Here is a 17,827-nt window from a genome sequence, read left to right as displayed (position 1 = left end):
GGGTGACGCCCTCTAGTGTTTTCATGGCAGACTCAATATGGGGTGGTTTGCCAGTGCCTTCCCCAGTCATTACCATTTTACCCCCCAGCAAGCTGGGCACTCATTTTACCCACCTCGGAAGGATGGAAGGCTGAGTCAACCTTGAGCCGGCTGCTGGGATTGAACTCCAGCCTCATGGGCAGAGCTTTCAGACAACATTTCTGCTGCCTTACCACTCTGCGCCACAAGAGGCTCTATATGGTCCTATCACCCAATAATTGTTCAACATTTTTTAAATATAGATATAAAAATAAACTCCCACCCATTCTAGAAACCCTTCCAGGGCCATCAAGAAACCTCAGGGTTTCACAAAACCCTGGTTGAAAAAGCCTGCCTTAGAACTTCAGATCAAACCTAAATTTGATTTTTTTAAAACACCTTCCGCCATAAATTAATTTATTCTACCCTAGAGTAAAAAAAAAGAAAGGAAAAAAATATTTCAATTCTTGCTTGTTGAGCTGCAGGCAGCTCGTTGTGGTTGGAAGATACAGAGACAAAAGGCGTCTGACCAGGCTTCCGGCGGCAGGACACTGGCTGGCTGAGACTCTGAAACAGATCTTTTTCTTTCCGAGAGGCGACCATGGAGGATGAAGAAGGCTACACTGCTCTCTCTTTCCAGGCGAGAAGGAATGCTCTGAGAACTGCTTCCCCGGCTAAGAAACAAGGTACGCATTCCGAACCTTTCTTAAGTTAGATCCTAAGGACCGTGAGCACCACAGGCAGCCCCCAAGACTTCCAACTCCAAAAGCCGTTCTGAAGAGCTGGAGAACATAGTTCAGGGGTAGTCAAACTGTGGCCCTCCAGATGCCCTCCAGATGTCCATGGACTACAATTCCCAGGAGCCCCCTGCCAGCATTCGCTGGCAGGGGGCTCCTGGGAATTGTAGTCCATGGACATCTGGAGGGCCACAGTTTGACTACCCCTGACATAGTTTGAGGGGTCGCAGTTCAAAAGATGAAGCGGTGGAACTCAAGGAGTCTCCTCCCGCGTTGTGTGGGCTGAAGTTCTTGCACAAGACCCAACTTGGGTACAGCTTATAACTTGCAGTTTTTGAGTTTAAAAATTAATTCGAGACACAGATGTTTTGTTTTCTATTGTTATACATTCAACCTATTATGCCTTTGTGTGTAAATCCATACCCTGTTTTGCAGAGGATGACGGGGAAATAAGACAAAATTGTACCTCACTTAAGCGAACAAAAGGGGGGGGGGCGGAATCTATGTGGTAGGTGATAGATTTATTATCATGCAAAACACCTGTGCATTTTGCCACACAGGCTTCATCAGGGTGAATCACAGAATTCACTTTGTGCTGGACATTTCAATTGCAATACATTTCCAATCCCTTCGCCCGTTTATTTGTTGGCAGTTTGCTAGGTGCAGCCCAATTTTCTTTTTTTTCTTTTGGATTTGTTGTTGTTATGTGCGAAGTCGTGTCCGACCCATCACGACCCCATGGACAATGATCCTCCAGGCCTTCCTGTCCTCTACCATTCCCCGGAGTCCATTTAAGTTTGCACCTACTGCTTCAGTGACTCCATCCAGCCATCTTTTGGATTTACCTCACTTCTAAAACACAGGAACAGAATCCGTCCCCTTCAAAACGGCAAAACAGGAGAAGGAAGGGTGACTTTTAAAAATGTGGAAAGGGAATGTGAAGGGGGGGGGGACTAGATACAAACATGGACCAAGCAACCAAAGCATCTCATCAAGGCAGTGTTGTTCAGCTTGCCATCATTTATACAGAGGCAGGCACCATGTTCTTCTTAAACATAATTTTGAATTTACTAATTTCCCTGTCTGTCACCTCAGCAGTTCCTTCCCAGGTTCTCCACTGGCAATTTGTCACTCTGTGGGTTGTATTCACTGGGACTGTCATACTGGTGGTAGCTGTGAGAGTCTTGGGTGAGTATCAGAGGAGGGTACGTTTCTAAACCTGATTTAGATCCCTGTTGTTTATACTTAAAGGTAAAGGTATCCCCTGTGCAAGCACCGGGTCATGTCTGACCCTTAGGGTGACGCCCTCCAGCGTTTTCATGGCAGACTCAATACGGGATGGTTTGCCAGTGCCTTCCCCAGTCATTACCGTTTACCCCCCAGCAAGCAAGCTGGGTACTCATTTTACCAACCTCGGAATGATGGAAGGCTGAGTCGACCTTGAGCTGTCTGCTGGGATCGAACTCCCAACCTCATGGGCAGACAGCTTCAGACAGCATGCCTTGCCACTCTGCGCCACAAGAGGCTCATGCTGTTTATACTAGCAAACAGTGAAAAATTGACATAAAGTGAACCAGGTAATACAGAACCAGAAAGGGGCCAGCTGCCCTGGCAGGAGGACCCTGCTACTTTTTAGTCCAAAAAGGAGCCATTTTGCTTTCAGCCCTATATTAATTGTTAAGGCCTAAAGTATTCTTTATTGTAGCCACCTGTCCATGTGACACTGATGTTCCTTTGTGGCATTAGGCTTTGGTAGCTGTATTACTCAAGGGCACAGTCAGCTACTCTACTGAGCCTGCCTCCCATTTTTTAACAAGGGCCTTCTCAGAGTTGGTGAGAATATGTGAATAATTTGACTACCCTGCAAAGAAGTGGGGGCTTTATTCCTCTTGATAAAGGTGGTTGTTTTGTTGCAGCTTCACAGTTGGCGGATGACAAGGGGGAAACCAGCAATGGCACATGGCCAGTGAAATGCAATTGCTCATCAGACAACTTCCAGTCTCTTCTACGAAGCAGAATCTGCAACCAAAGCAAAGGTAAAATGAAAAAACTGTACCTTAATTTTGTTGACCCCTTAGATATTGGAGAGCAGTCAAACAACAAGAGCTTTTCTTCACAAATGTACTGTGTTTCTGTGCTACTGTGAGGCATCCCATCTTCTGTTAACACCCTAAATGCATTCATAAGTGTTTTGAAACGAAGAAGAAGAAGAGTTGGTTCTTATATGCTGCTTTTCTCTACAAGGAGGAGTCTCAAAGCAGCTTACAATTGCCTTCCCTTTCCTCTCCCCACAACAGACACCCTGTGAGGGAGGTGAGGCTGAGAGAGCTCTGAAATCACTGCTCAGTCAGAACAGCTCTATCAGTGCTGTGGCGAGCCCAAGGTCACCCAGCAGGCTGCATGTGGGGGAGTGCAGAATTGAACCCGGCATGTCGGATTAGAAGTCCACATTCCTAACCACTACACCAAACTGGCTGTCCAGTGGTTTATTCCAGCTCCTTAGTTAAACTTCAGAAATCGCAATTTTATTCTGCTGATCTCTTAGAATTTGTACAGGACAGGCCTGCTTGTTCCAAAAAGCACCCCAATGCCTAACAAACTTGCCTAAAAAACCTGAATGCATAACAAACTTGAATACTTCCCTCCGTACGCTATCATCTCATCTCTGCATTGAGACTCCTAATTTGGGCCTGTCTAACTGTCCCTCATGTGGAGCAATTCTGAGAAGGCTACCTTGGAGGTCCTGACCTTGAATCTACTGCCAAGCAGCCCAAAGTTTCGCTCCAGGGCTCTTGCTGAATCCAGATCGATTTGAACTCGGGTCTTCCTCTTTCTCTCCCCCCCCACCCCCATTGAAGCATAAAAGTATTCTGGACATGGTTAGGGAAGTTCAGAAGGGGAGGGGGGAGCCAAGCACAGCCAGAGCCCCTTTCTTTGTTTTCTTGAAGGGGGGGGAGAGAGGATTGGAGACAGCAGAGAGGAAGAAAAAAAACCACGAGGCAAATCTCTTGCGAAAGAAGTCAGGGCTTCTGGAGCTTATGCTGAGAGAAAATAAGAGCTTCCCTTTTAAGGGAAGCTTGGCCAATCAGGGCTTCTCTACCACAGAGCTCTTCAGCAAATTCGATGCAGCCCGAGCTCTGCATGCTTTCTCACGCTTTCTCAATCTGATTCTTCAAATATTGAGGGTTATGTCCACTCCAGGACATCGCGGGGGAAAGGTAGGGTCAATCTGGATCAATCATGCTTATTGCACAGGGAAAATTTAAATCAGACAAAATCAAAATGGAAATCGCATTCAGTGGAGATGGCAGGGACTGAATCGACCTGGGACTGGAATAAAAGCTTTGTGCAGACTCCACTCTTGGTGGACCACACAACTCCATTTCCACGTGACTACATTTCAGATATAACATGAAGCCTTAGCTTATTTTTGCACCTAGGCATAATGTTTCAGTTGTATATCATAGAATTGTAGATTCATAGAGTTGGAAGGGGCCTCCTGGGTCAGCTAATCCAACCCTCCACACAATGCAGGACAATTACAACCCTATCGCTCATCCACTGTAATCAGCCATCCCCATGAACCTTCACAGAATCAGCCTCACTGTCAGATGGCTTTCCAGCCTCTGTTTAAAAATTTCCAAAGATGGAGAACCCACCACCTCCCGAGGAAGCCTGTGATGCAAATGGTGTCAGGGCTCCCCTGGCCCATCCCAAAGTCAGCTAAGGATGATCCCCTGCATAGAATGATCTCCCCCCATAAGCCTGAAAAAATGGATATAAGCTGCCAGGAGAGGTTAGGGAAGGGAACCGCAAAAGGGAATTTTAAACTGTAATGATATAGAATCATAGAGTTGGACGGGATCTCCAGAGTCATCTAGTCCAACCCCCTGCAGACTGCAGGAAATGGTTTTTATGTATCTAATGGTTTTTAACTTATGTTAAATTAAAATTGTACTGTAAGCTGCCCAAAGGGCAACCTAATATTATTGATATTGTTGTTGTTATTGCAACAACAACATAATCAGCCACAACAACAACAATAGGTAAAGGTAAAGGTATCCCCTGTGCAAGCACTGGGTCATGTCTGACCCTTGGGGTGACGCCCTCTAGCGTTTTCATGGCAGACTCAATACGGGGTGGTTTGCCAGTGCCTTCCCCAGTCATTACCGTTTTACCCCCAGCAAGCTGGGTACTCATTTTACCGACCTCGGAAGGATGGAAGGCTGAGTCAATCTCAAGCCGGCTACTGGGATCGAACTCCCAGCCTCATGGGCAGAGCTTTCAGACTGCAATAAAGGGATGTAAAAATGTGTGTTTTATATTTGGGTCTATTGGATCTGAACGTTTTTTGGTATTTCTGAAAATCCTGAGAAGGACATTTTGTTGGCATTTCCAAAAATACCAGTATGGTGAACTCAGGCCTAGGTAACCAACTGAGGGCTGGGAACACCAGGACCCTTTTGGGGGGGGGGGTGGATCTGAGTCTTGCTCACCATTATGAGACGCTGTGCAAAGTCACTTCCGGATCCTGAACCCCAGCCACCAACTGGGGTGCGGCCCAGTCTCAGTAGATACGTTACGAGCCAACGAACAAGGAGAGATTCCAGCACTTGGGGGCTAGGAGCTTTGCTCATTGTAAGTGGGAGATTAGTTAGAAACACTAACAGCATGCGTGTCGTTCCTTCTCCAGGGAATTCCCCTTGCCAGATCTGTCCTCCGCTCTGGCACCTCCACCAGGGCAAATGTTACTGGGCATCAAAAGATCTCAAATCCTGGACCGAGAGCCAAGGTGACTGCTCAGCAAGGGGGGCTCAGCTGGCGGTGATCCAAGACAGGAGGGAAATGGTAACAGGAAAAATTCCACATTTCCATCACTTTTGAGTTTATAGGCAGGTCAAAACTTTTCCGACCCAACAAAATCACTGATAATTTGTTAGTTTTAGGGAACTATTTGATTATTTTTAAATGCATTTTATAAAGTGTTACACTGTTAGACCTGTGATAGTGCAATAGCCATATGTAGCTTTGGAAAATATGAAGCTTTTCAGAGTTAATGCTCAGATGGGAAGGTAGCAAAGCCTGTGATCAAGAGGCAGTTTGGAAGAGACTGGAAAGGGGCCCACTTATTCCCTGCCAAAGTTTGCAAGATCCAAGTTCAGTGGAACCCAGTGGCTGCCTTCTAGATAGGTTGAGAAGAGACTGAAATTGTTCAATTCCGGGTCTTCAAAAGGGAGTCTTCAAAAGGGAGAGTTGGTGTTTTCACTGACTCCTTTTTGTATCAAAAGAGTGCAGGCAAAGTCCGCACAGGGTGCCCTTGCCTCATAAATCCTGAAAACAGCATAATTTTGTGAAAATACAAATGCCTCATCTGAGGAAATGATCTCGCAAGTCTCATTTTAGGAGGTTGGAAATGTGGCAGCAACAACTCTCCATGTCAGCAAAGACCCTTCTCTCTGGGTACTTCTGCTGCCACCGACTAATCCTGAAGAGTATTTCCTGATAAAGGACTAGCACTCGAGCAATTTGTATTGTAGTAACATTTCTCAAACTCCTGCTTATGCACTTACACACTCTGGGCAAGAGGGAATTTCCTGCTATCCCCTCCCACCCCCTTCTTTTTGATAAGCATGAGCTTAATGTGGGTACAGAGATTAGACTGCCAGCACTCAAAACGCAAAGAAGCTGGATAAATTTTTTTAAAAATGAACACAGAGGCTACATAGTAAACTGAGCATGGATCAAATGAACATAAGAACATAAGCCATGCTGGATCAGGCCAGAGGTCCATTGAGTCCAACATTCTGTGTCACACAGTGACCAAAACCCAGGTGCCATCAGGAGGTAAACCAGCAGGGTCAGAATTTCCGAAACCCCCCACTGTGTCTCTCCAAACTCAAAGAATACAGAGAGTATCCCTGATGCAGAAAGCAACACAACCATGTTCCTCTGATTGTCTCATCCTTAACAATGATTAGGATGAGGATAGGCTATTCTTGAGGTTGCAAATTGTTTGTTCGATGGATTCAGCTATTTAACTCATTTTGTTTTACCTTGTCTCTGTATTTTAACAATGTTGTAAACTTCCCCAAGATGGCAGTACTGATAGGGGTGGTTTGGAAATTTGCTCATAAAATAAATAAATAAAATTTGTTTTCAATGAATAAGGATGGAAAGCATTTAAAGGGAACATGGTCCCTTTAAATGCCTTTGGCTATCTGTGAGTGAATTCCATAGGTGTTTAAAGGGCTTGTTGTCCCTTTAAACACTTCCTGCAAATGATGAGTTCCCTGGAAAGGCATTAAAGGGACTGCAATCCCTTTAAATCTGATTATCTGGCTGTCCTGAAAAACCTCAAATGTTTTCAGAATATTTTCAGATAGCCAAAATTCATCCCTAATCTATATCCAGCTGAAAGAATAACTGGAAAATACTGATCTCTGTAGTAGAGAGATTTGTGATTCCAGGAGATCTCCAGTTCCCTACTCAGAGGTTGGCAACTGAGAATAAATCAAGGGGAAATCAAGGGGAAAGACCTAGGGGGCTTTCAGGAAATGGAATGAGGTAACAGTGGGAAAAGGAAAGGTGAGATGCTCCCTGCAAGCCCTTGAGAGGTTCCCACTTGTTTTAGATTTGGGATTTCGTTATGCTACCTTTCTGTTATTGTGACGCATGGCTAGAAATTATTTTTGAGAAAAAACTTCAGCCTAATTCCGAATCACACCAAGAGAAGTTTGCCTGTCCAAAGTTATTTCTAGAAATATAACAAGAGAACAACAGCACTTTCTAGTTACATAAAATATTCTATTTATGATACAGGAATTCTTAAAGATGATTACAGAGGATACGCATAGATATTGGATTGGACTCTCTTTATCAGAGACGAAATGGAGGTGGATTACAGGTCACCAACTTGACCATAACATGTAAGTTGTTCCTTTTCCACGGTACCTGCATTTCCATTAAAAAAAATTTTTTTAACAATAAAGGGTGATGTAGGGAATGATTAATGGGCCAGTTCGCAGGATACAAAGTCTTTGTGTCTGCCATGAGGACTTTGCACCAGTCATATGCATTTCATATGGCCCGGAGGATCTGGTTTAATTTAAAGAAACTAGATGTTTACGAACTAACCCTACAGTGATCCTCAGTGGTATGATTCAAACTGAACAATACATAAAATTGTTCATACATAGAATGGACCTGAAATGAAGGGGGAAATGCCTTATTCACACTGAGATGTTCACCTGTAGAGTAAGTGGTGTAAAACTTTCTTGGCAGCTCACCAAGTTATAACATTTCCTTTGCTCGTAAATCTAAAATACACATAAAACATGTAGTGAAGCAATTGCAAATTAGAAAGTCTCCATTTAAACTTAACAGCGGACAGGTGGATTGGTGAAGGTACTAGGTTTAAATGGCTGGAAGCAGGGAGTGATATGGACAGCTGATTGGTATAGGATAAGGTGACCAGATTTTAACATTGGTAAAGTGGGACATTGCCCAGGGGTGGGTGGGGGTGGTTCTTGATTAAAAATTTGGTCTATATGGAGCAACAAAATTTTTCATAGAACGCATAGAATGCAAAAATAGTAATATATATTTTTTAATTTCAACATAAGTACAATTTGCCAGGTGCCCCCAGATCTCCCTCCAAAAGTGGGACAATCTGGTCACCTTAGTATAGGATCAGCTGGAATAATTAGGCTTTTAGTCAGACCAGCTATACCAGTAGTTGAAACAGATTAGAGAATCTATATCCGGCTTTAAAATACCAAAAATTACCAGCAAATTTGTTTTTGTGTGGGTTTTTTTGTTCAGGTGAACCAAATGAACATGCCTAGTCAATAGGGATTGGCTGGGTGTGTTCTTAGGTTTATAGAAGGCTTTTTTGAGAATTTTGGAAGAATCTCCTGTCCTTTAATTGTTCCATAAGGACGTTAGCTTCTATAAATGTCTATAGCATGGCTGCAGGGGGAGAGGCCTTACCTGGATATAATGTCATGCAGTCTCCCAAACAAAGCAGCCATTTCCCCCGTGTAATTCTGGGAGATCTCCAGGTCCCATCTGGAGGTTGGCAGCAACCTGTAGGTGATCTGACACCACTGGCTTGCAGGACCAAACTAGGCCTGGCTGCTTGTTACTGGTCAATAGCAGCCACTCTATGAAAGCCAATGTGGTGCAGCAGAGCTCCAGAGTAGGGTCTGGGAGACCCAGGTTTGAATCCCCATCTTGCTATTAGAGCTCACGGGGTGATTTTGGATTGGTCTACCTCACAGGATTTTCAGCCTTATCTACCTCACAAGGTTGTTGTGTGGATAAAAAGGAGGGGAGGAGAATAGGGTAAATCACTTCAGTCACCACTAAGGGGAAAGGTGAGATACAAATGAAGTAAATAATAAATATGACTGAAGACAGGAGGCAAATACAAGTTAGATTGGTGAATGGCTGGGAAGGAGACAATGGGGCAGTGAAAGGGGCTATAGCATTGCCAGGTGGCAGGGAGGGGCTACAAGGGAAAACAAGGCTCCCCCACCCCACTCCGAGGAACTGGCCACCCTAATGGGATATTATTCATCCCAACCCAAAAAAAAAATTTGGAAAAAAACAAACAAACAGAAACAATGTATTTTTCCTCATGACTTCAATATTTCTGGAGATTTTACATGTCTACCTGACGGTTGATACAGAAAGCACCAGGAAGAGAAACTGGGTGCAAAGGCAGAACTGGATAAGAGAGGGAGGCAGCTTCTTATGAGGACAGGCAAGAACTTCCAGAGCCTCAAGCCCTAAAGAGGAATGGTCTCCTTTCTGTTGCAGGTTCCAAGGACCACTGAGCACTGCTGAAGAGGACTCCTGTGGAACAATAAAGGGCAGCACAATCTCTCCTGACTTCTGCACTGCTGTCTATCAGTGGATTTGCCAGAAAGATCCCATTTTATTATGAAATTATTATGTAATAATTTCATTGCTAGGAATGTAAAATCCCTTGAGAACATCTCTTGTTTTCATCAAATGTCTCCTATGTTTGAAACACATCCTGTTCACATTTCAGCATTTGAATATAAGCTTATAGAATGACAATGAACTTACTCCCATACGCTGGAGTTCTTTGCAATGAGTAATAGAGATGCCAGCCTCCAGGTGAGGCCTGGAGATCCCCCAGAATTACAAGTCATCTTCGGACTAAGAGGTAGTTCCCCTGGAGAAACCGGCTGCTTTGGAGCGTGGATCCTATGCATTGTACTCCATTGAGCTTCCTCTCCTCCCCAGGCTCCATCCCCAAATCTCTAGTTCTCCCACTTTATTGGATGTAAATCCAATTTTGGCAATTCCCAAAATTGCGAATTAAAAATGGCCAAAACTCAACCCAGCTACTGGACATGTGGTAAAGGTAAAGGTAAAGCAAGCTGGGTACTCATTTTACTGACCTCGGAAGGACGGAAGGCTGAGTGAACCTTGAGCTAGCTGCTGGGATCAAACTCCCAACCTCATGGGCAAAGCTTTCAGACAGCTGCCTTACCACTCTGCGCCACAAGAGGCTCTTCATGTGGAGGGGGCTCTAAAACCTACCAACATTTGAAGGCTGTCCAGGAACAGATTCCTCATGCGAAAATAGTCAAAATCTTTGTCCGTGGCAGGCATATCTATAATAATAAAAGGATCTGTCCATTTTTTTCCCCAACTATAGCAGAGAGAACTCATTGGAAAATAAAGGCATTCTGAGGAGTAGGTGGTATTGAGAGAGCTCTGAAAGAGGTGTTCTATGAGAACAGCTCTAATGGGACTATGAATGGCCCCAGGTCACCCAGCTGGATGCTTGTGGAGGAGTGGGGAATCAAATCCAGCTTTTCAGATTAGAGGCCACCGGTCTTGACCACTATACCACCCTGGGTGACTTCGGGCCAGTGTTTTTATTGTATATTTTTGTTCCACTATAAAATATTTCGCTTCCATAAATGACACTTCTGTGGGATTCTTACATGCTTATTTTTGTGTATGTGGCTTGACGGAGGCAGCAAGCTTGGGGCCACAGGCTGGTAGTGTAGACTCTGTCTTATGATTTGAATCCTCACAATCATTGCACTATTTTATGGAGGCAGCCGTTAAGAGCCGTCTTGGCAGGGTGCCTTGAACGGTAGGCGAATTCTAAGATGCTGTTGTTGGTAATAAAAGAACTGGTGGTCGGAGATCTGTTATCGTGCCTTACTGAGCCCATAATTTGATACTTACCTTTTTGTATACGACTAAATACTTTATTACTAACGTATAACATCAATTTTATGGGTGTTGTATTTCAGGAACCATATTGACAGAATGCCAGTTGAAGGTCAAAGTCTGCTTTATATAGCTGAGCAAACAGCCGGAACAAATATTAATTTGCAGCTTCTCTGCTGTGGTTTATTAGATGTTCTGGGAAAAGATCAGCCCTGGATTAACTGTGAAGCAAAATAAGCATGTGCTTAGCACACCAAGCGAAAGGGGGCACCACAAAGTTGTTGTCCCCCCAGCTATCATGCTCTTAGCTCTTTCACTGCCACGCTTGACTTTAGTTGCATTTTTTTTAATTGTCCCCCTCTGCCATGCTTGATTTTAATTTGCATTGTTATTTCACCTTCAGCACTGATTGCGTCTTAACTTCATGGCAGTTAATGGAGGGGCTGAGGGGCATCACTGCAGGAAACGTGTCTACCACCACTCAAACCACCGTCTTCCCATGGCTAGGAGAAAGATCAGTGACAAAGTCCATGGTAATGTCCTTCCAGGGACCAGTAGGTGTCCCTAGTGGCTGCAGCAACCCCTTCAGCTTTCTCCTTCCCCGCCCCCTGGCCTTTTCGCCATTATACAGATGGGGTTAAATGGGAAATCGAGCACTCTGACAACAAGACATCTGCTTGTTTACATCCTGTTCTTAACCATATTTACACATGTTGAAGCCTGCCATCTGATTGCATTTTTATGTACATAATTTTCTGTGTTTGTCTTGCGCTACAAAAACATGGCTCGACTAACCTGATATTGTGACTTATTTTCTCAGGATAGAATCCACCCATTCCCTGTACTGTGAGTGCATGGATGTAAAATATATATTCAGGAGGTGTTGTTCCCGTGCTGCACCCTCCGAGACCTGTATCTTCTTGTATCCCAGGGTCCTTTGGCCTTCTGAAGTCAATGGCATGTATAAATCCATCTCTATATCAGGTCAGGGTCTTTTGATTAAGGCATGTATCTCTCCAGCTGCTTTCAAGAGAAAGTAGCTTGACCATCTGAGAACTCCAGGTGCACATGGCATCTTTTATTAAATTATGTAATTTATAGTCTGCCATTCTCCTTTGGATTCAAGGCAGGTTACAGAGAGTGAGTCCATATAAACGACAGGATAGGACATTAAAAACAAGGCAATGGGATTAGTTTTGTAGACCCCGTCAGAAAACTAAAAACAGGAAGAAACCGTAAGTATTAACACAAGACAGGGGTAGTCAACCTGTGGTCCTCCAGATGTTCATGGACTACAATTCCCATGAGCCCCTGCCAGCGTTTGTAGTCCATGGGAATTGTAGTCCATGAACATCTGGAGGACCACAGGTTGACTACCCCTGCATTAAATGATGCAAAAATTACATAGTAGGATCCTAGTTCCAATAAGATAAGCCCACCGGTATAGACAACAGTCTAATTCAGTTTGCGAATTGTTTAGCACAATGCAAGTCTATAACTTATGTAGAAAAGGCTTCTTGAATAATTGAGTTTTGCACAGGTTATGGAAACCTGTGAGGGTGGGAGCCTTCTCAAGCAGGCCATTCCAAATGATGGTGGCCCCTATGGAGAAAACTCATGTCCACACAGTTGTCAGGGAGAGGGGCCTCCTTAAGCAAGCTGGAATGAAGAACAAGGTGTGCATGTCTATAAGATTTAGGCAGTTTAACTTCAACAGTCACATTATTGATAGCCCTAACAATGGTGAAAGGATCCACATACTTAATCACCTTTAAGGCCATACGTGGTCTGGGCCCAGTGTATCTGAGAGACCGCCTCCCTGCCTGTACCCCCAGAAGAGCTCTACGCTCCGCCACCTCCAACTGGCTATGGATCCCGGGCCCTAAAGAGGCACGTTGGGCCCCAACAAGGGCCAGGGTCTTTTCAGTCCTGGCCCCCACCTGGTGGAATGAGCTCCCCGAGGAGATCAGGGCCCTGCCGGAACTTCCACAATTCCGCAGGGCCTGCAAAAAGGAGCTCTTCCACCAGGCATTTGGTGGGGCCGACTGACCCAAAACATCTACAGGTCCCCCCCACCTCAGACTGAGAGGTCAAACCTACCAAGGGAATGTCAGTTATGGTGTTGAAATGCTGTTCTAATTTTTCTAGTCGGTATGTTATTGTTATATTGATATTGATATTGTTCTATGTAAATGTTCCAAAATGTTTTATGTAAACCGCCCAGAACAGTAGGGAAGGGCAGTATATAAATCAAAATAAATAAATAAATAAATAAATAAATCATTCTTTCTTTCTTTCTTTCTTTCTTTCTTTCTTTCTTTCTTTCTTTCTTTCTTTCTTTCTTTCTTTCTTTCTTGTTGTAGAACCTGATTCATTATCAAAGAGTGGATCTATACTTATTTTAAGCCCAAATTAGATGTGTGTGGCAATTTTTATGTAACTCGTCAGGAACCAGGCTGAGCCTAGCCTGCAGAGTCCGTGATAAAGACACATCCGAGATCCAACAGGCAGTTGTAAATCCACAGAGAGCTTTATTAAACAGAGTCCACAGAATGCTAAAGCAACCCAAGATCTTCCTAAGCAAAGATCTTGATAATAACAAAGAACAATAGGAAACCCAGAGCAGATATAGAGCCCATCACATAAGGGAGGGGGCACATAGGCATTTTGGCGGGAGAGCGAGAGGGCAGCAAAGGTGAGTTGATTCCCAAGAGACCAGATGGCCCGGAATCTTATCTAGGCAGTTGGCACATTGTTGAGACTTGGATTGTCTCCGCAAGGACACTTATAGTAACATTGATACATCAGCAACGGAACCACTCCCGCTGGGAAATGAAAGGGAGGCTAGAAACCAGTGGACAGATTTACTGTTTTATGGCCTTGGCTTGGGCCGGCTGGTGAGAGACCAAAAGGTTTGTGAGAAAGCGAAACTTAGCTGGCACTGGGAATGCAAGGGGAGTCTTGGAGCCAGAGAGCAGATTTATAGAGTTATGGCGACTGGGCTTGCCAGGGCCCAGGAAATGAAAAAGTCATGAATCGGGGTTCATGACAACGCTTTGGAGAGGCATTTGTAATCTATAATATTATAGTATAATATTAAAATTTTAGGAGCTTCGTCACTGATGAAAAAATATATACTGTAAACAAGAGAAAAGCACCAGACCTCATTCTGACGAAGCCCCAACATTAGAACTGTATAAAGAGAATCTTTTCCTACTAGAGACTGTTTCGGAATTTCTTTATTTAGACAGCTGTCCTTGTTCCTTTCTTCTTCATTTCAACCTCCAGATGCTGGCTGGAGATCTCCTGAGATTACAACTGATCGCCAGGTGACAGAGATCACTTTACCTGTAGAAAAGGGTTGCTTTGGAGGGTTGCTTTGGAGGGTGCCATCATCATGTAACCCGCTGTGAGGTAGCTTGTCTGCTAGCAGCAGGTAATATTAATAATATTAATAATATTAATAATGACAATAACAATAACACCAATAATAATGAAGGAGAAGAAGGAGAAGGAGAAGGAGAAGGAGAAGGAGAAGGAGAAGGAGAAGGAGAAGGAGAAGGAGAAGGAGAAGGAGAAGGAGAAGGAGAAGGAGAAGGAGAAATACCTCCCCAAGCCCTGACCTCAGTCTCCAGCCTACTCAGATCTCCAGATATCTCCCAACTTGAAGCTGCAACTCTACTCACAAGGAAGAATGCTGGATGCCGTTTTGGGGGAGAAAAATGAAAACAATCAATCAGTAGATTGTGGGGTGGGTGGTATGGGAACTGGTGGTATGAAATGTTTCAAGGTATATAAATATGCTCCTCTCTCTTCCCACACCCACATCCTTTTCTAATAAGCAGAGTTTTGGGTAATGGAGATCCTCTGCTGTGCAGTGGAGGCTCAGCTGTGTAGCTTATGTTAACCACTGAGCCCCTTTGCCTTTTCAAGCGACTCAGACAGTGACTCATTTGTTCCACCAAGAGCTCAGGTCAAGGCTGCAGATTCTATGGTCAAAGTGCATTGTTTAGTGTGCAACTATTTTTGGGTCTTAAGTTTAGCTCTGAGTTAAGGCGCTTGCCCTTTCTTTTATGGTTTTTATTTCAAATCAGATGCAAGACTTATTGCAACAATATCTACTTCATCGCGATATATTCACATGGCATAATTTTTTGAAACCTATTATCCCTGCGGGAAATTTAAAACAACTGAGGGATACTGTGTCTTTGCAGAAGTAAGAATTACTGTGTTTGACAGGGAATACATTTAAAAAATTGCACTGAAGGGAGTGCAAAGGGAAGTATTCTCAGTCCTATACATCAGGGGTAGTCAACCTGTGGTCCTCCAGATGTTCATGGACTACAATTCCCATGAACCCCATACCAGCATTTGCTGGCAGAGGCTCATGGGAATTGTAGTCCATGAACATCTGGGAATTGTAGTCCATGAACATCTGGAGGACCATAGGTTGACTAACCCTGCTATACAGCATGAACTACATGATTGTCTTATCCTTTCCCCTTCTTTTCATCCCTAGCACAAATTTCTCATGACTAGGGGCACAGGCCCTTCTGTTGAGGCAGCTACAGGCTGAGAAGCTCCTGTTCTGTTTCTCTCTCAAGGACTGCTGAAGGACCGTAGCTAGCCCAGACTTCGGCCGCTCTGGGGCATCTCTACTCACCACCTTTCCTGCTATATACCCTATATACTCGGCTATAAGCCTAGTTTTTCAGCACCTTTCACACTGAAAAAGTCCTCTTCGGCATATACGCGGGTATATATGGTAATTGAAATAAAAGCCTTCTTCAGCCAGCCAATCATGGCATTGCCTTTTGCAAATGTGCCAAGCAAGCTGAGCTTGCTCTGACTTGTGTTTCTTTTAAAAGTTGAGTTTTACAGTTCTTTCTTTCAGTGTTCAGTTTTACAGTAAAATAAACAGCATGCAATGTAGAGTTGCAAGCTCTCATTAGGAAATTCCTGGAAATTTTAGTGGGTGGAGCATGGAGAGGAAGAATTCTGTCATATGAGGATCAGTTGTAATTCTAGGAGATCTTTAGGTCTTTGATCTTTAGAACTTTGGCAGCTCTATGGGGAAAAGGCTAAGATGTTCAACATCTTCGTGAGAAATGCAAAGACTGAGACCAGTTTAGGATCCTCTTCTCCTTCCAATCCCAACTACACGGGAGAGTTGTGAAAGATCACTCTAAATGATGAAGAGAGAAGAGACGCTCAGTGTAATGTGCTCAGGCCACGGCATCCCAAAACATTCAACATTATAAAACAAACTGAATGGGACATGCTGGAAAGTTTCTTTTTCAAAGCTCTCTAGTTATAAAGAGACTGATATCCTTTCTCCTAATTTCACTTTCTCTGATCTAAAATCCCGTATTGGCTGCTATTTTTTGAGACATTAACTTCATTGTTCTCATTTGAGTTCTTTAAAGTTATGCTTCTTATTTCTCTGGTGTGTTCTTTCCTGTGTTGGTGGGTAAAAAGTCAGACTTGGGATTGAAGATGTCACCTGTTCTGGATGGGGTTGCCCTCCCCTTGAAGGAGCAGATCTGTAGTTTAGAAGCTTTCTTGGACCCAGGCTGACTGCTGGATGAGCAGGTGGAGTGCCTTTTACCAGTTGTAACTAGTTAGCCAGCAGAAAAGATCTGGCCACTCTTGTACATGCCTTGGTAACATCTATATTGGACTACTGCAATGTGGGGCTGCCCCTGAAGACTGTTTGGAAACTGAAATTGGTGCAGAATACTGTGGCCAGAATGGTGACCAGAGTGGTAACAGGGACCATGTCACTCCACTTTTTTTCCATCTCCACTGCTCCCCATTTGTTTCTGGGTCCAATTCAAGGTGCTGGTATTGACCCTCAAAGCCCAATATGGTTATTGGACCAACATACCTGAAGGACTGCCTACTCCCTTATGACCCTGTCTGACCACTCTCGTCAACTTCTGAAGGCCCACTTTGTGTGCCCCCACCTTCTGATATTAGGCTGGTGGCAATCCAGGAAAGGACCTTTCTGGTTATGGCTGCAGAACTCTGAAATTCTGTCACCAGAGAGACTTGTTTGTCAGTGTGGTACAGTCAGCAGTGTTTCACATATACATGCACCCTTCCTACACAGCCCTGTAAGAGTTCTAACTTCCTACCACCTCAGCGAACCTGTTATCATTGCACACCACCCAGAAATCTGATCGGATGAGCAAATAATAAGAAAGTCAGTCCACCAGTGGTAATAAATTAATGCTTTAAAAAAAAAATCTTAACATTCAGTGTTCAGTGAAGGCTGTGTTATTGAGGTTACTTTACACGTGTATAGTTTTATATAGAAGATGATCTTCTTGCCGATAATACTTACCGTATTTGCCGGCGTATAAGACGACTGGACGTATAAGACGACCCCCCAACATTTCCACTCAAAATATAGAGTTTGTTACATTACATTACAGTACTATGGGCCACTATGGGCAGCTATGTCTATCCCAACTGAAGGGCACCCGGTGTATAGGACGACCCCCCCCCCCCACACTTGGAGGCATGTTTTTCAGGGGGGGAAAGTAGTCTTATACACCAGCAAATACTGTAATTCTAGGAAGAAAGCTGGTGTGCTGCTGTTTCACAACTGCCTTCCCTTGTAAGAGGCAGAGAAGCAGATTGATATTTTGATTCATTTCTTTTTTCAGACGCTGATTCGAACTGGCCACTTGGGGGGGGGGGCACAGTGTGCCTGCATGGAGATTTCATGATAAGGCAGGGTGGTGAGTTGAGGCTGAAAAAAATAATTAAGGTTCCACCACCCACTCAATGGTGGTGGAATTCAGCAGCTGGGCGTGAGTAGCACTTCCTGACTATGGATTGCGTTGATC

General features: G+C 44.1%; 1 protein-coding gene across 2 annotated transcripts; it reads left to right on the top strand.

Moving 5' to 3' along the window:
• Window positions 1-366: 366 nt before the first annotated feature.
• On the top strand, window positions 367-12,171 carry LOC143834513 (killer cell lectin-like receptor subfamily F member 1). Of its 2 annotated transcripts, none has more exons than XM_077331340.1 (6): window positions 367-704; window positions 1,854-1,943; window positions 2,672-2,791; window positions 5,449-5,603; window positions 7,575-7,681; window positions 9,576-12,171. In XM_077331340.1, exons 1-6 carry the CDS (start codon window positions 620-622, stop codon window positions 9,700-9,702), a joined length of 684 nt encoding a protein of 227 aa, XP_077187455.1. In that variant the 5' UTR covers window positions 367-619; the 3' UTR covers window positions 9,703-12,171. The 2 variants fall into 2 exon arrangements, with proteins under 2 accessions (XP_077187455.1, XP_077187454.1); XM_077331339.1 differs by having other exon boundaries at window positions 1,851-1,943.
• The last annotated feature ends 5,656 nt before the right edge of the window (window positions 12,172-17,827 follow it).

This window comes from Paroedura picta, chromosome 3, assembly GCF_049243985.1.
Source record: "Paroedura picta isolate Pp20150507F chromosome 3, Ppicta_v3.0, whole genome shotgun sequence".
Classification (NCBI taxonomy): Eukaryota; Metazoa; Chordata; class Lepidosauria; order Squamata; family Gekkonidae; genus Paroedura; species Paroedura picta.
The sequence above is the reverse complement of the archived record's forward strand: the minus strand, read 5'-3'. Positions and strand labels throughout refer to the sequence as shown.

Coding starts and splice junctions, on each gene's coding strand:
- LOC143834513 (XM_077331339.1), top strand. CDS start 620: ATGGAGGATGAAGAAGGCTACACTGCTCTCTCTTTCCAGGCGAGAAGG. Junction 1,944..2,671: donor GGTAGCTGTGAGAGTCTTGG/GTGAGTATCAGA, acceptor GTTTTGTTGCAG/CTTCACAGTTGGCGGATGAC. Junction 2,792..5,448: donor AATCTGCAACCAAAGCAAAG/GTAAAATGAAAA, acceptor TTCCTTCTCCAG/GGAATTCCCCTTGCCAGATC.